The sequence below is a fragment of the Ricinus communis genome, chromosome 4 (genome assembly GCF_019578655.1).
Source record: "Ricinus communis isolate WT05 ecotype wild-type chromosome 4, ASM1957865v1, whole genome shotgun sequence".
NCBI classification, from domain to species: Eukaryota; Viridiplantae; Streptophyta; class Magnoliopsida; order Malpighiales; family Euphorbiaceae; genus Ricinus; species Ricinus communis.
The window spans coordinates 21,884,510-21,909,919 of NC_063259.1; the positions used below are offsets into that span (position 1 = coordinate 21,884,510).

Genomic DNA, 25,410 nt, shown 5'->3' on the forward strand with positions numbered 1-25,410 from the left:
TTCAAATAAATTATAGCTAAAATGCGCTTAAAAACTAATAATTGTCTAATTAAAAGTTATAGAATGCAATTAATCACGACGGTTCGTATACCACACACACGTGGATGCCGACAATCAAGTTCTCGCCAACACAACTAACCATATAGAGTTTATCTAAAACTACTAAATTATCTAATTATTATAATTCTCATATTAATTAATCTTTTTACTTCTACTATATTAGTTTTATCTTCAACCTATCATAGCATTGCTTGTTATTAAATCAAGTAATTTCTTAATTACTTCTAAAATCAATTTATCCATATTTTAAACAATGCCTAATTATTTATATACTAAATTTTAATACTAATTGTTTGACTTTTACAAAATTTCTTTTTTATTCAAATCATATTTATTTCTAGACAAAAGATCAAAATAAATTTCTTGTTCGCTACATTAAAAGGTAAAATTTGTTGTTACCATCATGTTTTTTTTTTTTCTTTCTTTTTCTAAGTTCAAATCCATAAAAATATTTTCTAAAACCACTGAATTAAACTTTAGTGTTCACTAATTATATTTACTACGTTTTAGTTTTATCCACAAAAAGTTTTTCTAAAACTACTATGTTAAACCTTAATGTCTATATATTCTTTCATGGCAAATAACATTTACTTATGGCCAAGCTTTTTAATTTATATGCACCTTAGCCAGTTAGTATAAGCTTTTAATCACAAGGTAAATGCAAGAAAATAAAATAAGAAAACAAGATATACAATAGCCATACGTACTTAAAAATTAAAATTTTATTAAGACATGAAAATGTTCGCATAAAAAATCTTATTATGATTTTATCAATCAATATCTACTTCAAAATAACTCTTCAAGTTTTCCATTTGAGCACAACCGACAGAAAATTGTGCTTATAAAAGAAAAGAAAAAAAAAACTATACCTTAATGCAATTATTATATCTTAACAAACTAAGGAGAAATTTAAAATCGAATTAATAAGTTCATTTAAAACTACTATGATATTGGATAAATGGGTTTTGGTATTAACCCATTCTCACGAACTTGTAAAATGAATCTATTTATTATAAAAAAATTCGTTATTCCTGAGACTGCTTCACTTTAATTGTTATTTGAATAAGTAAAAGTTATGTCTTGATCCGAGTGATGGTACGTAAATGTAACTCGTTGGTCAAACCGTTCAATCCATATATATATATATCATAACAGCCTAATAACTCAGTAATATAAAATAAATACTTCAAACACTCTTCTTTCCATTTAGTATGTATATAAATGGGCCGGGTTTAGACCATAATACAAATAAAAGTTCGACTTTAATATTACGATAAATAGATTGGAATAAAACTTATTCCTAAAAACTAGTTAAAAAAAAGTTTACAACAATCCAATAATTTAGCAATATGTAACAATATCCAACTACAATATCATAGTAGTTTACAAAAGTAAAACAAATAAAAAAAATAAAGTCATTATATTTACCTTTAGGAGCTCTAGATTTCTTTCAAGACCTAAATTTCTATGCAAATATATAATTTTCTATAAAACACACATTATATGTACAAAATAAGTAATATATTATGATAAGAATAAAGAAGTATTTTTGTTTTTATTGAAAAAAAAAAAAAGAATTACCCACTGCCAAACGACCTCTTCTTCCCTCTCTTTCTTAGTCCCTCTCCTTATATCTGTCTTGGGGACTTCTGTATAATGGGGTGAACTGAAAACTCTAAGCCTGCAATACACAGCTAGCAGCTGTATCTGTGAATACTGCAGTGGGGTAATGCCACAGTACACAAGGTCAACACCTTCACTGTTGATCTTGAGACCTTGAATCCCCACAACGCCCCAATTGGCAAAAATATGGCATATCTTAGGAAACAATTTCCCAGATAACCTGTACAGAGAATTGTTTCTTTCTATTTTTAGCTTATTTAAGTAAAAAGCCCCCAAGTAAAGGTGAACATTACAATTCACTGCCAGAGCATTTTGGGCAACATTAATGTAGGAGTAAGAGCTTTAACAAATTATTGAGGCATTCTGAATATCCTATTTTTGTTAACATGTATAGTTATACTTAAGGAACCCAATTAAGGGTATACCAAAATTCAAATGTGCAAAAAAGGAATGTCCTGAAACAACATACAAATGAACAAAATTCCAGAGACTACATACAAAAATATCAGGAGATTGATAAATTGGTTCGGTCGAGTAAGATCATAAACAAAGTTTAAAATCCCCCTTCTGAAATCAAAAGAAACACGGATGCCTACATTTCGACATTGTCCCAGTTGATTGATCTGTCATCGAAGCCATAATCTGATTGGTGAAGTCTGTTTCGACCCAATCTGCTCATCATGGCAAGACCTGAAAATACAAGAAACTATCATGCTAGAAAACATGAATGCAAGTGCATCATTGTTGCTTCAAAGATTGCAATCCTAAGATATTCTTTGCATCCATGCTTTTTAAAAAGTATCAGCAGTAAACATTGGCAACCTGTTTGCATGTCAAATGGCACAAAACCATTTCGTAACCAGAGTGATCAGGATATTTTAACCAAAAAAATAGAAAGAAACATGAACATCTGCAGACATTGAAGGTTATATGGGGCCCATGTAATACAACAAGAGGTAATCTCTTTGTACCTTCAACCATCTTGTATAAAGCTGACCACCAGCCATCTTTTGAAATTTGATGTTGATTTAATGATTCTTCAATTACTTTGTCATGCTTCCCTTCCAACACTCCCTGAAGAGTTATCACTGCATCCTTTGTTTTCTTGAGGATAGAGTTTTCATCGTCAATTTCCAGTCGCTGAAGGTCATTATGCGATGAAGTGAGGCTAACAGCAAGGGCAAACTGGGCAGCGGCAGCCCAACGAGAAGAAGCCATCCATTTCCTCTGTCCATCTAACCGTTTGTTCTCTTCTCTTCCAAACCTACTCTCTCCTTCTCCTCCAAGTACTAAACCGCGCAAGTACTGAGCATTTGCAGCCCCTGTACTTTGAACCATCTTAGAGAAAGCACTACCTTCATTTGACAACAGTTCCTCTGGTGTATCATATTCCAGAACCTGAAGAACAAGAAATATGATACATTTAAAAGATAATGAAGCAAATAAATAATATAAATATGAACAAGAGATCTGATGATTGGAAAGTTTTCTAGCGGAAAAATATGTATAGGAGAAAATTTGAATTGTATCACTAACTGATTTTCGCAAGCAAGAGAATTATTTGTAATTGGTAGTTGAAGGATTTAGAGGTAACAGAATGATAACAATCAATGATAAATCATAGTCATCTGTGGCAGATGGTGGCTGTCTGAGCTAAGTTTTTCTTGACTGATTTAGAGGGTGACTGTCCAAGGCTCCAAGTTACAAAGCTCAAAGTTGCTCCACAAATGTCAAGGACTTTGAAACTCGTTTTCCAAAAACTAAGTTCAGTGTTTATTGACTGGGATTTCGCTAAATTTATTTTCCCTGCTGCACCATACACCAGGACATGCACAAAGTAGTTCCCTACAAGTCTAAAGGAACAAGAGCTGGAGGCATACCTCGCCAGAATCAAGTAGAAGGATCCGGTCACAATCTATGATGGTATTAAGTCGGTGGGCTATGATTAGCATTGTACAGGATCTGAATTCTTCCCGAATAGTTTTCTGAATAAGAGCATCAGTTCTTACGTCAACAGCAGCAGTAGCTTCATCAAGAACAAGTATCTTTGATCTCCGTAACAATGCTCGAGCAAGACTTAACAATTGTCTCTGTCCAACACTGAAATTCTCCCCAGCTTCCGATACCTTAACAAGTTGTAGAAAAGATCATAGTTCTCAGTCAAGATTAAGAATTGAATAAATTAGAAACAGTAAATTATGGAAACCAAGTAAACATCAAAGCAAGAGATGTAAACTACTAGCAGTTCTATTTAAACAACTCATGATAAGAATATCCTGTGCAAAACCTACATCAAAATCAAAAACAGCATTAACTTTTTACAGACGAACCCCTGAAACGTCAAGAATTTAATGTAACCATTTGACATTTATCTGATCTTATTTAAAGAACAGCAGGAATAAGACCATTAAATTTGATAAATGATGTTATTGCAGCTATGTTTCTGATTGTGATGTTAATGAACAAGCGTCTGTGCTTAAACCTAAACCTATGATGACCATCGACTTCCAGCAGAAAGTGACAATAATCTTGGGGTAATAAAAAGGCTATGTAAAGTTTTTTTTTTTTTAAATTTGACAGGTACAATGTAAAGTTAAACATAGCAAAAAGGCAAAATAATGAATGTGATGTTTACAAAAGACAGGGAAGTAAAACAAATGACGTTGCGAAACAACAGTAGAAATCAAACTGAAAAAAAGAAAGTCGAATATGTACCTCAGCATTCAGACCTAAAGAGTTCCTTCTGATAACATCCTTCAAGTGTGCCCTCTCCAAAGCCTCCCAAAGATCAGCATCATTGTGTTCATTGAAAGGATCAAGATTAAACCTCACAGTTCCTAGAAAAAACAAGACATACGTTAACTAAGCACCCGCACCCTCGTATGATCATGATCTAAGACAAGACTACTGATAGAGTACCTGAGAAGAGAACCGGTGATTGTGGTATAATACCAAGTACTTTGCGTAGATCCATCAATCCAAATTTTGCAATATCATAACCATCAATCAAGATCCTTCCTCTTTCCAATTCCACAATTCGGAATAAAGCATTAAGCATGCTAGATTTTCCTGCCCCAGTCCTTCCGACTATTCCGACCTTGTCACTTGGAGAAACTGTAAAAGACAATCCATGTAGGACTGGTGGAAGTTCAGGCCTGTAACGCAAAACAACATCCTCAAACTTGATTGATCCTGATGAAGGCCATCCAGGAGGGGGGCGATTTCCCTCAATAACAGGAGGGGCTTCTGATGGCAAATCTATGTATGTGCCAACCCGTTCCACAGCATTTAAACTATTCTCTGCCAAACTTGCAAGTCTGAGTACTCCGGTCAGTAAGCCTGTAATATTTAAAGCATAACTGAGAAGTAGACCCATTGTAGATGCAAATGCCTGCTGATTCTCTGCCCTTCCATTCTGCATCACTGCAAAGGTTGCTGTAAGCCAAATCATAATGCCGCCCAATGTTTCCAGCCGGATTGCAAGCCATCGATTGGCACTCATGTTTACAAGGGTGAATCTGATGTTATTGTCCATAGATCTACCGTTGATGTCAGCCATCCGATCATAAGCTTTATATGCGCGGATAGTGGACAGACCATTCAGAGCTTCTCCAAATTGTGCATAAACAGGTGATCTACTTATTGAATCCATGCGCTTTACTTCACGAGCTGTGCTCTGTAAACAAAGTAGTTCTTAAATGGAACTGCTTTTATAAAATAAAGTAGTGCTTCCAAAGAGAAAGCAATTATCTGCAAAAGGTCTGTACATCCTAAACATATTGTTGCTTAATCCCAAATATACTTAAACTAATAGAGAACTAGATAACAAATAGCCAATTCAGAGTACAGCACTCTCTAAATGGATACACAATTGCCATCAATCTAGAAACATATCCTGTTAAAGTTCAATTGTAATTAAAATGCTCAACATATTAACGGGTAAATTTTCCAATATCACGTGTGAGCACTCAAATGAATAAATGGCTTTAAGGGGACCCATGAACAAAATTCTGGCTAACCTGTATTGGTTGCATGTATAGCATAAGAGATCTGATTTACATTGAAGCCTTAAAGAACCACAAAATCTTCTGTTGAATGCAGCATTGCATGTTCATTAAATTTGACGAAAACATTTACCTAGAGCTGAGGATCTTTACATCTACTAAAATGAAGACATTCTAGTGCATAATTGTGTTAAAGTACTAAGGTACCCTATGCAACTAGAATCTTTTGTATGGCTATGAAGGCCAAAATATACTCTTAACTGCTTAGTATCATTACACGTCTATGCCAAATAAAACATACAGCCTACCAGATTTCCCAGTCTACCATGAGGTAGCTATTTATTAAAAAAATAAAAGGAGATAATTGGGGAAAAGGTAAGAGGAAATAATTGTTTTTGGAAAAGAAAACAGAGCAGTGGTATTATATAAATTTAATCACCTAAAGTGCGAGGTAACACAGGTATAGTTTGTTTTTGCTAGGGGTTAAGGAATAGTGTTTAAGGGTTGTATTAGCATTAATCTTCTTCGCTGTCTCATTTATAACAAATATTAGAAATCTCAATACCTGATAATAAAGATAAGCCCCATAAAACAAAACCAAAAGAGGCATTATGGACCACAAAGACATGGTGCTGACAATTCCAATGAGGATGAATGTAGAAAGGAGCTGGGACACTTGACCGAGAAACATATTCACAAATATGGCAACACTCCGATCAATGTCCCCAAGATCCTTTGCAAACCTATTGATAATACGTCCAAGTGGATTGGTGTGAAAGAAAACCATTGGAGCTCTCAATATGGAATTAAGCATAGCATCATGCAACCTTCTGGCAGCATAAAGACTTGATATGATTAACCAATATGAATTTAATAATGTCACCATAACCTGGAATAGAAGAAGGAAAGAGAAATTAGTTAGGGCGAAATTTTAAAACCTTTTCAGATGTTTTTTGTCAGATGGTAAAGATGATTCCACTTCCTTGGTGGCAATGAAAGCCCCTCTGTGGTTAAATTATACGAGAAAGGATGATTGCCAGATGACGAATTGATAGAAACACATAAAATGTAACATAAAAATTCGCTTATCGTCCAGTTGATCCATACCTGACCAACTGATAAAATAGAGTAGACAAGATTGTAGTAAAGAGGTCCGTGACTCTTTGTAGTTCCTCGATCTGTCCAATTACTCAACCAAGTACTACTTGAAACTCGTAAAACTTCTGTCAGGATATAGCACATGAAGAGTATCATCACCACCCATGCACCTCCTAATGCATTCTTGTACCTGGAAAGAGATTGTCACTGTACATTTTAGAATTTAACGAGAAAACAATGTGGATATGCAAACTGAAACTGGCATATAGTTACATCAAATGGCAGAAACCAATAAGCTTCTCTGTTCCTGTTAACACCCATCCTTCCTTATCTTTTTTTCCTCTTTCAAATGCACATCCAGTAATTCATTTACTTTTATGTTTAGTGGCTGTGTTCTTTCTTCAATTTGTCCTCCCTTCGACATTTTCATGTTTTCACATTTTCTGAATTCTACAAGGCTGCTTAACCAACATTTTTATCTTTCATGTATTCTTTTTCTGCTTTCCTGGAGTCCCTCAATGAACTCTTTAAATATTAAATGGTATGGTAGCATCAGGATATGTAATAAAAACAACAAACAGGAATCTAGGATCATGCTGTAACTAAAACATTTCCCTCCAACCCCATCAATAGTCCTCTCAGATGCCTTCCCATTAAATTTGTGTGCTCACACTGTTGAACTCTTACTGAATGATGCGGCATGTAAAACATACTGAATGCTAATAAATATATAACATTGCCCCGCAGTAAGCTTTCCAGTCCTCCAAACGAATTAGAACACAAATAGAAAAATAAGCATATAAGAATATAAGATGAGCGAAAATACAAATAGAAGAAAAGGCAATCATTTTCTTCAGCATTTAATTGGCAAGACAGAGAAAAAGAAGGAAAAGCTCAATCAAATACCTGTTGCCATCCAAATTCTAACACCTAACATATTTGATGAAAATCACTGACACTTTAAAGGAGATACAGGCTTTATGTAAAATATTACACATAGGAAGTAACAGGAAACTAGATTAGAACATAACCAACTTTAGTGCTTGAAATTCATTATCCCAGTTGAGATACATAGGGGCAGAAAAGAAGTAGAGATAATAATCTGCCCATAGGCATGAATATTTTTCATGTTATATATCGCTTTATGGGACACTGCACTTATTTCCTCAGAAGTATGTTACCAATCATATAAAAGAGAAACACCTGCATTTTGCTGATGCACAATTGCAGCATTTTGATGAACATTTTTTTACCTCATTAAAACTCTCCAGCTGACAACACCTGTTTCTCGTTCTTCCTTCTTGATAAGAACAGATTTTCCTTCTTTCCGGTTTTTTGTCTCATTCACATTCTTAGAGAAGTCATTCGCTACCCCATTAGCAACAGGTTTTGAAGAGGTTTTCTGATCTTCAGTTTCACCATTTTCCTTTTCTTCCACATACTCTTCCATTTTTCCTGCATTTTCCATTAGCTTTTGGAACATCATGCCATTATTTGAGAGCTCTTCAAAGGTTCCCTCCTCTTTCACCATACCCTCATGGACCAGGATAATTCTATCAACTTGTGAAAGAAAATGGAGCTGGTTTGTGACAAGAACTCTTGTTTTCCTGCCTAATTCTCCTTTTATGCATTTATCAAAAACCTGAAGGTAAATTAATTAACATTAAACCAGAAAATAATAATACAACTATAATGGCTTAACTACAATGACTCAGACGAGTATAGCTAAGATAAGTATGATATCCAAACAGACTAAGAATTCTCAATTACGGATAGTTAACTTCCTGGATTTGAGCCTGGAATAACTCAGCAATGCAATAGATGCAAGAGCAGCAGAAACAACAAACATAAAACAATTATTTCAAAAGAAAATTTTGAGAAGAATAAACTTGAAGACATGAGAAAAGTAATGTCCAAGGCTTGAACAAAGCAAAATACTATTCAATCACTACTAGCTCTTCAAGTGCAAGAGTTATACACATCATGACTCACAATGAGAAAAATAGTAAAAAATTTGGGCCAAATGCATATTTATGCCCATGAACTTGTACTTGTATCGATTAGTCGTTTAACACTTTAACTTTCGATTTAACCTAATAGACACCTGGATTTTATATTTTTTAATATATAAACACCTTTAACTTTCAATTTAACCTAACATGCACCTAAACTTTATTTTTTGAAATAATTAACCACTTTTGTGCAATACATATAGACATCTTAAATGAAGACACATGTCAAAAAGTGTTAAAATAGCACCAAAAAAAAAAAAAAAAGAGTTTCAGGTGTCTGTTAAGTTACATCAAAAGTTCAAGTGTTAAAATGATTAAATGACCAAAGTTAAAGGGCATAAATATGCATTTAGCCTAAAAATTGCCATATAGTTGTCTACAAAGCAAAAGTACAATTCAATGGTCAAAATCTTGGGCATGAAACTAAGAAGAGACCCTAAGCACCCCCCTCATACTATTATGCTGTTAAAGGAGTGGAATATCTCAGGAATTCCCTTCCACCAGTCTTTGGCAGGTCATGGCTGAAAAATTTTCTTCAGTTACCCTTAGTAAGTTTGCAAGAACTATGGATAGCAAATTCATGGATAAGTTCAGTTTCTCTTTAGTAAAATACGCAGCAAAAGAGGATCTAGAAGCTTTACATCTTCCTATAGAAGTAACCCAAAATTGTGCAAAATGGAGAAAAAAGAATCTATGTAGCTGATCCTACTAGCTTGAGATTAAGGCTGTTCAAATGAGTTGAGTTGTAACTTATTAGGCAGCACTCTAGCCTGTCCTATTATTTGATTCTATCAGTGATCTTAAGGACGGAAATAGAATCTTGATTCTCATAAGCACAAACAAGAACTGTAAGAGCGATGGATGTAACATGCCCCAAGATTATAACATCAGAATGAGTTTGCAAGACCATTAATGATAAGGCATTTGAAAGTAATAATGAATGACCATTCTTACCTGACGAGCTACATGAGCATCTAGAGCACTCAAGGGATCATCGAAAATGTACACATCTGAATTGGAATACACCGCCCTAGCCATGGAAACTCTTTGTTTTTGCCCACCACTAATATTCACCCCTCTTTCACCAATCTCGGTGAGATCACCACCCTAGCAACCAAGAACATAAGACAGCCGAGGAATTCAGGAATAAATATTGTCAAAAGATTTGACATTTTAGGACTAGCTATGCTTCATGATAACTTTGTCATAAAACTTACAGGCAATAACTCAAGGTCATGCTGCAAGGAAGTCACATCAATTGCCTTTTCATATCTTGTTGAATCAAAGGTAGACCCAAATAGTATATTGTCCCGTACCTACAATGATGGATTTCAGAGTTCACCAACTTAAGTTGTAAAAAGTTAAATCAATAGCAGTTGACTGCAAGTAAATTCAATTATGAGCCTATTTATATCCTGCATGAAGCACCTTAACCACATCAATACAAGCAACAGTTATTATTTATGAATATCCACACATCTTCCTCCTTTAGGGGGATAATTTACATAAGCATGCCACAACTTACAGTTGCATTAAAAATCCATGAAACTTGTGGAACATAAGCAACTGTCCCCCTAATAACAGCACTTGTTGTATCTGACATTGCTGGAAGCTCCCCTAGCATTGCTGAAATAAGCGATGTCTTTCCCTCTCCAGTACTACCAACAATTGCAACTAGGCTGCCAGTAGGTATATCCACATTGATGTTTGATAATGTGGGCATCTCTGCCTGAAATAAAAGAATTGATTTTCAACAATTAGAAGCATTGTCACCGCCTTTTATACACTTATGAGAGCCCCAGTTACCCTGTCACAAAATGAAAGCAGCATTTGCCAAAATAAAGACTACGTGATATTCAACCTGCGTTGGATTTCGTACACTGTTAGGAGATTACATCTTACAGATCTGTAGATGTGTATATCATGTCGGTATCAATGTGTATATCATAGCTACCATTACATGCCTGTACATGTTACCTTCATTTCTTACTTCTTACCAATTATTAATACAAATGCATGCAATTCAAGAACAATTGTCTATGCATAAGTGGGCATTTCACTCATTCTGAAGCATTATGTGATAAAGATCCATCAATCAGTGCTAACAAAGGAAAAAAGATGCAGGTAAACAAGGGTTCTCTGTTTTCAGTTTTCTGGTCACGAGTTAGTGCAATTGTTGCATGGATATATAAACAAACAAGTATTTAGTCTAATCAATTAAAGGTTAACTTCATATAAGCAAAGAGAAAAGGCATAGAACATTTTTAATTTTAGGGCCACAAATTAGTGAAGTTGCTGCGTAGATAACTAAACATGTGAGTAAATATGTACAATGGTAATTCATATATAGAAGACTGATGAATACATTCAAACATAGAATATAAGATAATCTATGAAATCTGATTGCATATACAGTTATTATCATAAACAGGTAAACACATGTGATCTAAGCAACAAAGTTATCAAACCTTTGAATCCCATGAAAAGTATCCATTTTTTATTGAGATGGCTGGTTGTACTGGATCAAGGGGAGGGTTTGGTAGAAGGATTCTCTCTTCGGCTAGAAGTAGCTCCTCCAAACGCTTTAAGGATACATTTGCATTTACAGCCTGTCCAGTTTCAGCATCATTAGAAAAGCCCAACTACATAAGCATCTTAGGAGTATATGAAAGCACATAACATATATAAATGTAATACGAAAAGTTAACAAAAATGTATTTAAACAAAACTTGAAAAAAAAAAAACAATGTCATGCAAAGGCATATATCAGAGTCTACTTGATATGCATTCGTTTTAAATTCATGAAATTCTCCTATTTGAGAAAAAAAGAAATTATATTAAGAGATAAAAACCAAGATTTTATTTGAAAAAGAGAATAAGATATCCTCCTGGAAGAAAGTTAACAGCAGAAAAGGATATGTTACAGTTACAGAAAGTATTGTTCTTTAAATACATGCAATACGAGAAATAAAAGCAGTATTAACTAACTGATTTAAATATTTGAAAATGGGGAATCTAATGTGTCCTTGGAAACACATATCTGACAAATTTTTGCTTTGCTTTGGTTCTTAAAGATCTCATCATGAAATATACCAGATTGATTCAAAATTAAACTAGTTTTTGGCTAAACTTTTGCCTAAATAATCAAGGCATTTTGGCTGACCTGTTAACTATTTCAATTTAAGAATTGATTGTCTATTGTAGTAATTAAATTAATCAAAACAATTTAAAACCCAGAAGTAGCATATACATCTACAGAACACGAAACTGATTTCTATAGCCCACAACAATTTGTCTTCCATCCAGACAATAGTATCTTATGAGTAGTAAGCAATGTAAGCAGGATACAAGAGATAGAATAAAGAGGTGAACAAAAATAAACCTGGGTAATTATATTAGGAAGCATGAACAGGGGAAAGCGAAGCACAGCAAATAGAGAAAGCGATGTAAATGCCCTTGCAGGTGTTAGATCTCCCCCAAGCAAAGTGAACATACCAAATGAAATTACAGTCACCACTACGGGAATGCTGTTCAGAATGAAACCATTACACTGCAAAAAAATAAAAAATCAATGAGCACGGAACATACATGCATAAGCACAAAACACCATGTCGCACATTGATAGGCCGTCATTCTGATGCAAATAATATAATTACAATGCTCAACATGAGAAGCATTTGACCATGTTTCAAAAATATAGAATAAGTGGGATGAATTTCTTTTCAAGTATAAACAAATTCTCCTCAGTAAGAATTTCAATGAAGTTGTCCTAAGCCTTAGCCTTCAGTTTCTTTAGATATGGGATTGTCAGCACGAAATACAAGCTCATTGATTTCTTCTAATATGCTTTTCCCCTTTCCCTAAGTGAAATCTTTAACTAAACACTGGCCTTCTGGGATTTTTCTTATTCCCTACCTTCTTTTTTATTTTCCTTTTGCTTTTTTGTTAATGTTTTCCTTCTCTTTTTGGAACACTGCAGGTGCATAACTTCCTACTTGACACAAATGGTCATAAATATCCTGTAAGATACCATCACTTCCACTTTTTAAGCTGCCATTTTGCATCAAACTGATGTATTGCACTATAACTCCTGTCCTTGTCAATTTAAAAATATAATGCAGGAAAAATCGAGCCCCAGTTAAAAAAGATTACTAAAATAAGAATTAGAAGAATATAGACTGAAAGGATTGCATAAATATCTTAGACTTGAGAAGCAAGGAGCTTCGTTTCCTCTTACTAACAACCGCACTATATAGTGTTAAAAATGGAAATTTCTATCAAATAAATTCCAGGCCATACCGCTCCCAGTAATGATGCTTTTCTGAACCATGATAATTCATCATCCCGAACATTTTGAACTTTCCCCTGGAAACTATTCTCCCATGCATAACATCTATGCCATTTCAATAAAGTCAACAGTCAGTAGCAGGCTAGCTGCTTGAAGGACAATAAGAGAAATTGATCTCAAAATGCATCATACTTTACAGTATCCATTGCAGCCAAAATTTCATTCATGAGGCCAATTCTCTTGTCTGTGCGCTGTAACCCCTCCTTAGACAGTTTCTGCATTCTGCTTATAACAAAAGTCTGTTCCAACAAACACAAGCAGCATGAAGTTTAGAAACAATCTAGTTAAAGGAATATACAGAATATATGGGCATCAACAAACTTATAGAAGCAATTGATTCGGTGTCACATAACACCGGTACATTTTAAGCTATTAGATTTGTTAGATTTAATTATAACCGTTGGATGGAAACTTACTCATAAAATAACAAATTACTCTTTTTACCGATTTCAAGTAATATAGATAAAATTTTAGCAATATTTATGTTTTATTCCACTAATTATATAAATTTTCAAAAAAAAAATATCAATTTTACTTTTTATTAAAGATAAAAAAATTTATGACACCGGTGACATGTGACACCAAATAATAAACAAGTTACTATATGAAACCTCAAAAATGTCTAAGCAACCTGATAGGTCACATTCTGCAACTGCCATGCCATCAAGCAAGTAATTCACACAAAAATCAAGATAAGAGAAGTCTATCCTTCTCTATATACAAATGGACTTCTAAGAATTTCAGTGACTTTTGGAAGCCTTCATGCTATCTGTCATTTATTATAATCATTTATTGCTGTTTTATTCTTTTCTTTTTCTGTTTTTAATCAAGACACCATTTTGATTCTACACAAAAGAACACATGTAAGGTGGGTGAAGGAACAGATGAAAAATCCATCAAACCACAGTACTCAGGAAAATGAAATCAGTGAAACGTTAAACATTCCTTTTAAAGCCCCAGAAAATTTTAAAGACGGTATATATTTAGATAGATTGCAAAAGAATAAAATATCACATGTTTCACGAATGAAAATAAAAGCAACCAAAGAAAAAAGAAGAGAAAGCAGCATGCTGTATGGAATTATTGGAACTACATATCATACAGAATGAGCAAATATCAAGGGAACTTTCATGTACCTGTATCGGAAACAGGAGCACTAGCATTAGTGCACCAAGAAGCGAAGCAACACCCAACTGCTGAAAAAGCAGAATCATTGCAATGACTATACGAAATGGAGCTGACCACAAAGTGTGAAGTGATTGGCATATTTGCTGTAGACAGATATGAACAATCAGTTAAAATACTAACCAGGGCAACTTAGTCGAACAGGAAAAGGTTTAGTTAAAAAGACCAAATCAAATCAGAGAAACTACTTTGAAATTACAGGTGGCATAACTTTGCACAATTATATAAGAAGTTGTATTTGTCCTATATCGCTAAGTTATTGGATTGTTACGGTATATATATATGTGGATTGAGTACCCTTTTTTTTTAAGCTAGCTTTTGGGAATGAGTTCTTACCCAAACCCATTTATCATGGTATCCGAGCAAGACTTTTGTCTATGATGATGGGTTTGAACACGGCCCATTTGCATGTCACATTAAGCGTGAGAGAGTGTATTAGAAGTCTTCCTTTGAGCTGGCTTTCCAGATGAGTTCTACCCAAACCCATTTAACCATACTAATTAGCCTCGGAATTTCCCATTAAATTTGTATAAGCGAACCTCTAAGAGGAAGCTCTCATATATATCCTCATTGTAACCTCATGATAATTTTTCTAACACTTTTAGCTGAGAAGCAGTTATATTTTTGTCTGCATTAATTTCTAGTCTGGTAAAAAGGAATTTGTGATCACACAAAGCTGCGAGACAAACCTATTAGTACTTAAAATTCATGAAATTTGTGATCATAAATAGTTTCTGTAATTATTTTAAGGTTACCAAAATGATAGTAACAATGCATTGCCCATTTTTTATTGTGTATTCAAGGGCTAAAAGCAGCCGATTCATGCAAAATACTGAAGGAATCGACTGTTTTCCAATAGTCCTCGATGGACTATGCTATGGTTATTGTTGAAAAATATGTATGAGGAAATAAAGTGACATATAAGTGATGAAGATTAGTAATAAGCACACGAGTCAATTGGTTTTGTGCAAGGTGAGGTTCCAACTCCACTTATATAGCCAGAGCTGTAAGTTTGGTCAACACTAGCATTTCCTTCACATGAATATATACCAACTCTATCTGCATGTGCCTATAATAGATAAATGCCACATTGAACAATATCAAGATACAATGTTCTGCTATGATTATATAAACCTAGCCTAGGCACTTCACTTTCTAACATCAATTTTGAAAGGACATTAAGTGACATCAGCAATTAAGAATATTGTAAATTCATTAGATTTACTGCAAGAACATGCCTGAAGTGCTTCAGCATCAGTGGTCATCAAGTTGGTAATTTTTCCAGATGCAAACTTTTGCCGACTCTCATGGGTTAGCCTCAGAGACTTTCGAAAGACAGCAGCAATCTGAAAAAAGGCAAGACCATAATATATATAAACAAACTATGCCTCAGAACTTACATTGTGGAAAGAATCTTAAGAACGGCCTAAATTTAACATTTTCCAGTACCATTAGACGTGTAAACTTACAACCCATTCAAATAAGCAGCCTAATAACAACCAACAGAAGCCCCATCCCAACAAAATGATAATGCATGAAAGGTTCGAGCTGGATATTTTACACTTCTCAACAAAGCCAATTACATCTAGAGTTGAGCAATACAGAAGGAAATTTGAAAAACAAATGCTGATGCTTGGCTTCAATAAGAGTAAGAATGAATCATGTGGTCAAATAATATTATATTCCCGTGTTTTGCTGTTCCCTGTTTACAGAGTTATTACACTCGTGAGCATTTGTTTCTGAATTCATTAGTGGTAAATTAATTAACTTCTTCTAGTACATAATCTTTAATAGCTAACTCATTACAGTAAACTTTTCTAAATAGTTTTGTTACAATAGAATGGACAAAGTACAAATTTCATGCATAAATAGTCAACAAGACAATCAAATTACCAAAGTTGATCTCAGCCGGTAACCAACACGCATGACATTCTGAAAATACTGAGCTTCACATAGCACGCCAAATACCTGAAGACAAACAAAAAGTTACAAGCAATTACTAATCATTCATTATACAATGAAATACATGATGAGTTAAACAAGGGCATGCAAGCAGAGGTAGTAGCCTAAATTAACACAAAGATATATTAAATCAGTAAATAGTGAACAACAGTGAACATTATTAATCTAAGGCGTTTCTTATACTATTTCATCATTTGAAGTACACAATTAACAATTACATTGTCAAACCTCAAGGCATTCTCATTGGAAAGATGTGGAACAAATAAGCTCCAAGTATGTGGCAAAATAACAAAAGGAAAAAGGGAAAAAATGGTTCCTTGAACACAAAGCAATCAACTGCAAACTCTAATCATAAGTTAAATCATAGCATATTCAATTTTTAATGCAGCAAGTGAACACATTTATATGACAATCATTCCAACTTTTCCATCCATTGCTTCATGAGCATTAGCAATACATAGTAGTTTGGAGTGAAGCATTAGTAAAGCAGGGCTCTCTTATAAAACAAGTTGCCACATATATTTGAAGTATAATCAGTCTCCTTAACTATTCATATTACAGTGGTTTGAGTATGTCGTGACTCAAGAGAACTCCAGGCAAATTACTTAAAACTTGGCTTGACAAGCTATAGCTATAGTCCGTAAAACTCTTGATGAGTGACAAATGGGCTTGAGTAGAACTCATTCCCAAAAGCTATCTCAAACAAAGATGGTGCCCAATCCACATATATACACTATAACAGCAGCGTGACATGCAAACGGGCCGGAGCGAAATCCATCATCGCAGACAAAAGGTTGGCTCTGATACCATGACAAATGGGCTTGAGTGGAACTCATTCTCAAAACAACCTAGTAACTAGGTAATATGGGATAAATACAACTTCCTACAATGAACAACAACCTAACCATGAGCACCACAACAAACATGATGTGGCCACTCACTTGACCTTATAAGAGGGCTAGGGAATTAATATCAGAATGGTTATTCACTAATTAACACTTTTTTTTATTCATTAACAAACTTGTAAATGAGTTTACAAAGTTCATGTTAAAATTAGATGGGTTGGATAAGCTGTGAGACCTTTGTCACTTTTCCTCCAGTGTAACACTTTTTAAAGATGCCTAATTATACCATATATAAGCTTGGGGTAAGATAATTAAACTTGATGCATTTTAGGGGGACTACCTTAAACAAGTACATAAGCATGGATAAATTGCAATATTTCATACTGTTAATTAGAAGCTAAAAGTTAACATTAGGATAAATAGGGCATCTATATCGTACCACGCCAACAAAAATTGAGAAAGCATAGATGTATCCTATCCAAGCTGGATCGCCTTCTTGCATAGACTGCATGTAATCCACAGAATAAAGTAAAATATTTTTGTAAGATATTCAATGAAAGCATCATCATATGTCAGCCAAACATAAATTGGAAACCCCATATGCAATAAATATATGCTCCCACCCTCTCACCATAAACAAATATGTTCACAACTATGTTAGGACAAGACAGGACCTTACCATAATATATTTAATCCTTAATCTAAGACAATAAGAAAAATGGCATAGCAAAAATATTATAAATTGTTGCGAAATATAGATGAAGTAACTGCCATGGTAAGATAAAGAAAGTATAACAATCACGAAGACAAATTATACATGATTACACAATGAATTTGCATTACTATCGTTTGTTCTTTGCATCAGGACAATAATTAATTCATAGCAGTATTATTGATAAGCATCTTTAACCAATGCCATAATATTTTATTGCAAACCACCCTCGGCCAATATCATATGCAAAATTAAATTAAATAATACATTTAAAAAGGTCTGAATTGAAAAACCAAAATTAAGAATCCCCAGTTCAACCTGATGGAAAAACAAGAGGAAAGATTGGATTATTTGTTCAATGAAACAGGGATAAAAGAAGAGCTAACCTTCAAGAGTTGATTCAGTAAAAGTGGCCCCACAAATTGGGAAGCATCGTTGCCAATCTATAAGTTAGTAAAAAGAAGATAGGAACAAATATATCAGATATGTAAAGCTTATTGATGTTCTAGAACAATATTAGAATACTGCAATAATTAATATTTCTTTGAGCTCAAGTTGAGTAACCAAATTAAGTCTAAGCCCTAAATGCCAGCACATTATACATAACGTACATAAGTTCACCTGACAACAAAGAGTCATGTTTCAGGAAATTAACATACCAAAAGTTATCAAATAAATGGGGAGACCCTTCTCAAAATAAATTCAAGCTATTATAATTTTAACATAAATAATTTTTTGATTTCTCTAAATATTGTTAAATACAACATCGAAGCCATATATTCATTGTAGATATACAATGCATATACACAAATGTATAGAACAAAAGGAAGAAAAGCAAAATTGGTAACAAAAATTAGTTTTAGAATCTCTAGAGGCAATTACTATAATCAGCATATCCCTAAGTCAATTTTACCAGCTCAGCTTAATGTTGTGCTTTCCATTCAATAAACAAACTAAGTTTGAATTTGATTTTGGAAAAATGAGTACCTTCCAAAAGCCTCCCCACCAAAACCTTAAAAAAAAAAAAAACCAAAAAGAGAATATGTTAGATGCATGTCCATGGAATATTGAAGAAGCACATTACTATAGAGATCGGAGAACTAGAAAGATGCACATCATTCAATCAACAACTAGATGTTCCTGCAAGATGTAATTAGCATCATTTATATCTTAAGTAACTCAGTACAATGATGGCATTACAAATATAAATTCTAGATATGAAAATCAAGACCTCCAACGGGCAAAGAAGATTAATTCAACTACGACAGATCAACACATGTATAATTAGGTGGGACCACAAATTCTGATCATTCATTTCTCTTCTGGCATAAGATAGGTCAAAACAAATGTCGGTTAACCAATTGAAAAATAAAAAACAGTTTGTTTCTAATGAATTCTCAAATATGTCAGAATTCCCTCAGTTGCTCGCTCAAATACACAGTACAAACATTTACTACAATAATAGTGCATGCTTATATTCATCAAATATCTTGTATAACTACTCATCAGACTCTAAACAAAAAATTAAAATTTAATAAAAAAAACAATATAGTCAAAGAGGTAATGTCAGTATTTGGCTAGTTGATAGCCATACTAGACTAAGTTTAAGTTCAAAACTAGAGCCATGTACAAATGAATAATTAATATATAGAGAAAAAAGCATATAAAAAAAAACATAAATAGATCATAATAATAATTGAGATCATCAACAAATTAACTTTTATCTTTGAATTCATCATATTATTGTCAAAAATCACACTCGCCATGTAATTATCATCTCCTATCTGTGAAAGTACTTTAATATTGGATGGTACATATTATATACTTTGGTCTTTTTTTCTCAAACTCCAGATCTTAACTTCTAAAGACAACCAAAATAAAAACTATTTACTCATATAAAGGGAGGAAAAAGATAAAACTTTAAAAGAAAAAAATAAATATATATTCCAGACTGTTGCCAGTTCTACCTTCCCCCAAGGCTACTATTCAATGCTCTTAAAAGCCATGGTTTAGGTCTTCGCGATTCCTCAGCCCAACATTTCTGGAACCTACAGAGTCAGAATAACATATCAGACAACCTTTGACATGAACAAGGCATGTTAGAAACAAATATTAAGTAAACCAAGCACATACTTGTTGTTCAGTGTTTCAGTCCGATCCCATATATCTAATTTCCAGACATCCTTCTCAGTGAGAGGCCTTTTGTAGCCTAGCTGCATTATGGGATTCATCCATGCAAAAATTGTTCCTAAGCAAAAAAAAATTGAACCACAAGAAATCAATAAGCTTCGCAATTGTAAGAATGCCTGCACTGAAAATAAGGCAGCCAATGTCCTCCGCACCATGCCAGTATAACCAATCTAAGGTGTAAGATCATAATAATGATTTTAAATAGCTTCATCTATATCCATTTCTAAACTATTGAAGCAAGGCATAACACTTTCTAAATTTATCTAAATAAGTTCCCCCTAAGGTGAAGAATTAAGCAACATTTGTAAATTAAATGAGGAGAAATTAACTTCAATAAGAAAGGTATTAATGAATATAGTGATGTTCCATAACAGCTTTGTTTGCCATCAGTAGACTGATTATAACAAAGGTGGCATAATTTTATTTTGTAATTTTGAGAATAATGATTCATGCATCAGTCAGCATATAATGCCATTCGAAAGTTTCTAGCTACCAGATATGTAGGACAGATGTATTGGAGTATACATACTGGAAAATACGCTGACATGCTGCTCCGGACATACAATCTCTCCTCCAGGAAGTTCTTGATATTCAGCATCATCAACAGATTCAACCCTTATGGGAGTGTAACCAGGATAGGGATCCAAGTCAGGAACGTACACAAGCAGAAGTATTCCAAACAAAACCTAAATCAGAACAAGAATTACATCAGGCCTATATTGCCATAATCTCGATGGAAATTAAAGGGTTAAAACCATATTAACCCCTAAACTTTCTCTGTCCTAGATCCCGTACAGAAGTACTAACCAATCATATTATGCCATTAATTCACTAGTATCAAGTTGTGGCAACTAATCCAAGCATAAATAAAAATCCTAATGCAGTAGATGAACATGAAGTCAGGTCACAAGTCCCACAAATTCTTCCAATGCCTCAGATGTGAAGAGTTTATACCACTATAAGATAAGAGAGAACTACCAGTCTCACACCCAAAATTAACCGGCCATTACATTAAAATATAAAGCAGGCACCAAATCTTAGCCATTTAACTTTAAGGATTCAAAAGAAAATTAGGAGTAACAAACCTGCACCAAGACCTCGCTAATGTATAGATACAGTACAGAACTGCAAAAACAATATACAACCATGAGTTTTCCTTTGCCAATATTTTAGCATTGTTCATGAAAGACTCTTAGAAATAAGTTGGCATGCTTTTCCATAAGGAGGAAAAAAAACAAGCCATAACATGTTTTTCCCCAAATATAGAAATTAGCATAGCTACAAAAAGACAAACCTATTATACAGCTCTTTCACTGAAAGAATAAGATTGAACATCACTGCGTCCCCCACTAAAGTATAAATGACACCAAATCTAACAAACCATCGGAACTCTCGGATATAGACTTTGGTTTCCACTCCAATCATGACAAGCATAAAACACCAAGCAAGGGCCTCAATAATCAAGGAAACAATCTGCCAATAAAACCAGCATTAGCTTACCAGGTAAAGTATAAAACTGAAGACTTCAAGAGAAATAGTATAATTTGAATGACAAAGAATAAATAAAACTGGCATAGCAATCGACATACTCCAATGATACAATTAGAAATTGGCCTTCCCAAAATTATTCTAATAAAAGTGTATCATTCTAATCCAAAAAAAACAAATCAACCTTTATCCTTCAAGGAAGATTGAATTATTGCTTCTACTTAATTTTCACGTGTTCATATATTGGCATGTAAAGTCTGAAAATTTAGAGAAGCATTTAAAATGACGTTAACATCTAACAGCAGAAAACACAGAAATGCAGAACAGAATAGAACTATAAGATACTAAAGAAGGAGAAGACAAGAAAACCCACCTCATATGGAGCAAGACTCATCTGTCCATCAATATTAAGAAGTGAAATTCCCATGATCAATCTGAACAAAGGCTCAGCAGTAGCATAAACAGCAAGTAACCCCAACATGTAATTGTACCATTTAGACTTCAAACAAAACCTCTGAACTTTATAATCTTTCATAATAAGCCAAATTCTATAGAAGCAGAGAGCAATGAGAACCAAATGAGAAATGCCCACAACTAAAGTGTCAGTGGCACAAGGTGTATATGCACCAAATGCATTTTCCACTGCCCTTGTCCACAGCCCATTTGGCACTGGCCTGCAATACCAAACCAAGGGCTCAAAGGCCATTTTTTTTGCTGGTTTGCTATTTCACTTCTCCACCACTATCGTTCTTCACTCACTAAAATTCATAATCCACAGCTACCTACTTAAAGATCCTGCAATAACACAAATTATAAGAGGAAAAAAAATCAGTTATTTTTCCTCTTTTTTTTTTTCCACTTGAAAAGGCTTTGCTTTATAAAAAAATACAGGCCTTCGTATCAATTAAACTCTTGCAAGAAAAATGTCACTTTTGGCATGATTCCATTTCTTCTAGATACTTTGTTTTTCTTGAAGTTGAAAGAATTGAACTTTAGCAAACATGAGCTATCCAAACATGAGAAGTAACTAAATCTGAAAATTGAATCCTTGCATTCCTTTTTCCAGACTTTACAAACACAATGATAAAAGTTTTAGCAGATAAAAATGACAAAAAAAAAAAAAAAAGCTTTTTCAACTTTAAAAGTGCAGTAATTACGATCAAATCAGTATTACCTTTTTCTTTTTCTTTTATGAAAAAAGAGAACCAATTTTTGGCGTTGACAAAAATTTAAAAAAAAAAAAAATCACGTGTATCAGTATCAGAAATGAATTTGTTATAAGCTTAATTACATTAACAAAAAAAAGAAGAGTTGCAAAAAAATGAAAACAAAAGAAAGAGTATAATAATAATAACTATATCGTTAATAACAAGCCAGAATCTTTCTATAGAAAGAAACCTCTGTGACAGGAAGAAAAAAGAGAAAAAGAGAGAGTGCTTTCTTTTTATTTACTTTGATTACCTGTATAACAAAGATCATAACAAACGAGGGACAAAGGGAGTAAAGATTTTCTCGGTGAAGGAGAAATCCGAGAAAATATAACCAAACAGCAGCTTGTTATCTCTTGTTAGAGAGAGAAAGAAAAACAAAAATAAAGAAGCCAAACAGAGAGGAGAGATCGTCAGAGGTGACGAGGAATAATAAAAAATAAATAAATAAAAAAGTTAAAACAAGACTTATAAAATTACACACAGAGTAGCTACAGAATACGTTCCTTTTTCTACTATAAAAAAAAAAAAAGGAAAAATAATTATTATTTTCGATATTTTGAGTAATTCATGACGTATAATATTTTTTTTTTGGATTTTGAAGATGTTTTTATTTAAACAATCGAAGGTTGACTAGGGCAATTTCGTCTTTTTGGTCTTTGGTGTGCTTTTATTTGTATTCTGCGTGGTGGTGGTGGTGGTGGCGGCGGCTGGTGGGTGGTGGGAAAGGTGAGAGAGATGCCAAAACACGAGGAAGAAAGGCCAGTCTGACCCCCAGACTTTTGAGATGGACGAAATAATCTTATTTTGACCTTTACAGCCATTATTAGCCTCCAAGTTATCAATTTTAAACCCAAATCTACTTTGATTTTGTTAAGAAATAATACTTCTCTAATCATAGAATGTGGAGTTTACCCAAAATTTTAAGGGGTGAAAGTACATAAATATATATTTATATAATATTTTTTAGACAATTTTAAATTTTACTTTCTAAAATATATTCAAAATAATAAAAAGAATTCTGATCATAATTTTTTTCTTTCTTTCTTCTTAGCTATTGGCGGAGTACTCATATTTCCTCTTATTTTTCTTTAAAACCCATCAAGAAGTGTATTCTTTTTATTCAAACTTCTTTTCAAGTTTGATATTATTAAAGATTTAGAAAAATAAAGTCATAAGTGTATTTTTTAGTGCTGCCTCCATTATTGTTTGAAGGTTTATTAGTATTTTCGCCTCCAATATTGCAAGATCTATAGTACTAATGTTGTCATTGTTATGGTTCGAGAGAAGAAATATAATTTTTTTATATAATTTGTCAATGATGTTACCCTTAATATTATCATTAATATTATTTTTGCCTCATTGATGTTTTAAATTTTTTCCATCGTTGATGTTGCAATTGTTGCCATAATTGATATTGTTGATAATGGCAATGTTGTAGTATTGATGTTGTCAATAATATCATCATTAATAGAATCTATTTTTGAAAAACAATTAGGTAGAATTAGTTTACTATGTTATACACATATAATATTCATATTGGTTGCTTTTTAACTATTGATAGTTAATGGTAATACATAACCTAACTAATGTAAATGTTACATCTAATAAATAACTTTACATATCAATGTATAATTGATTTTGTTTATGAATGATATGACAGAATAAATTCATCTAAAAATTTTATATATTTTTTGAAATTTCAAAAATTAATAGATTTATATTGTTTTGAAATTATAAAATCAAATTCTTATGAATTTAGTCTCCCTTTCTCTAATTTATAACTAGTAAATAAACTTAATCCAAAACTAAGATAATAAACTTAACCGAGAACTAGAATATAGATAAAAACTAACTAATTTTTGTAATCTAATTTTTTAAGCAATTCTTTATTTATTAGCTACATGAACTCATTCTTATTTCAATGTAAAAATGGATTTATATGACCCAAAAGAAATGAAGTAGTTGAGGACTAATATAACCGAAAAAGTTAAGATGGATTCATTTGATCCAACTTGAAAAGTTTAGGGGCCAAATTGGCTTTTTATTTTTGGAAAGTTTTATTTTGGGTCATCCGTTTAATCATTTATTTATGATGACTTCTTTTGCTTTTTCCATTAATTTTCTTTTAGGAAACCATAGAATACAAATTTCTTTTTCTCTTTTATCATTTTCTTGTTTCTTTCTGTCATTTTTCTTCATTCCAAATAAAAAGGAAAAAAATATAATAATAATAATAATATAATATATAATATAAAGTGAGGATAGCAAAATTAATTACAGAAGCACGTGACATATGTAAGTACGCCAAGGAAAGCGGGTCCCACGCTTTCAGGCAGCGTCGTACTGGTGACTAGTGACAGCTGACTTTTGAATAACGAAACAAATTTAAATATCTTTTGGTATATTCCTTTTCTGCCCTTTCTTTTTTTCTTTAACTATTATTTTAATAATAATAATTACATTTGCTAGTGTCTAAATTTTTTAAAAATAAATATTTTGGTGTTTTAATTTTATTTTTACTTACAATTACATGTTTGAATCTGTAGATTTTTTATTTTTTGATTGTTTTATTAGTTATGGGACAAAGTTGGTCTATTTTCAATAATAAAATAATTTAAATACCTTTTATACTTTATTACCTTATGTTGATATTTTCTTCTTATCATCTTTTT

General features: G+C 33.1%; 1 protein-coding gene across 2 annotated transcripts; it reads right to left on the reverse strand.

Moving 5' to 3' along the window:
* Nucleotides 1-1,960: 1,960 nt before the first annotated feature.
* Nucleotides 1,961-23,163, reverse strand: LOC8266533 (ABC transporter C family member 2). 2 transcript variants are annotated; one of them, XM_048372559.1, is made up of 28 exons: nucleotides 22,989-23,163; nucleotides 21,901-22,322; nucleotides 21,334-21,512; nucleotides 21,125-21,164; nucleotides 20,569-20,725; nucleotides 19,983-20,097; nucleotides 19,817-19,897; nucleotides 18,837-18,861; nucleotides 18,236-18,292; nucleotides 17,577-17,642; nucleotides 16,224-16,298; nucleotides 15,569-15,676; nucleotides 14,282-14,416; nucleotides 13,278-13,384; nucleotides 13,097-13,190; nucleotides 12,180-12,347; nucleotides 11,266-11,406; nucleotides 10,323-10,526; nucleotides 10,015-10,113; nucleotides 9,752-9,904; nucleotides 8,039-8,427; nucleotides 6,795-6,975; nucleotides 6,253-6,576; nucleotides 4,603-5,359; nucleotides 4,399-4,520; nucleotides 3,564-3,809; nucleotides 2,655-3,081; nucleotides 1,961-2,373 (listed from the first exon to the last, which is right to left on the reverse strand). In XM_048372559.1, the coding sequence occupies exons 2-28, from the start codon at nucleotides 22,231-22,233 to the stop codon at nucleotides 2,276-2,278; spliced, it is 4,881 nt and encodes a 1,626-aa protein (XP_048228516.1). In that variant the 5' UTR covers nucleotides 22,234-22,322; nucleotides 22,989-23,163; the 3' UTR covers nucleotides 1,961-2,275. The 2 variants fall into 2 exon arrangements, with proteins under 2 accessions (XP_048228516.1, XP_048228517.1); XM_048372560.1 differs by lacking the exon at nucleotides 22,989-23,163 and adding an exon at nucleotides 22,421-22,556.
* Between the last annotated feature and the right edge of the window lie 2,247 nt (nucleotides 23,164-25,410).

Coding starts and splice junctions, on each gene's coding strand:
- LOC8266533 (XM_048372559.1), bottom strand. CDS start 22,233: ATGGCCTTTGAGCCCTTGGTTTGGTATTGCAGGCCAGTGCCAAATGGG. Junction 12,348..13,096: donor AAGCATCATTACTGGGAGCG/GTATGGCCTGGA, acceptor ATTTTTTTGCAG/TGTAATGGTTTCATTCTGAA. Junction 11,407..12,179: donor TTCCTAATATAATTACCCAG/GTTTATTTTTGT, acceptor GAAACTGGACAG/GCTGTAAATGCAAATGTATC.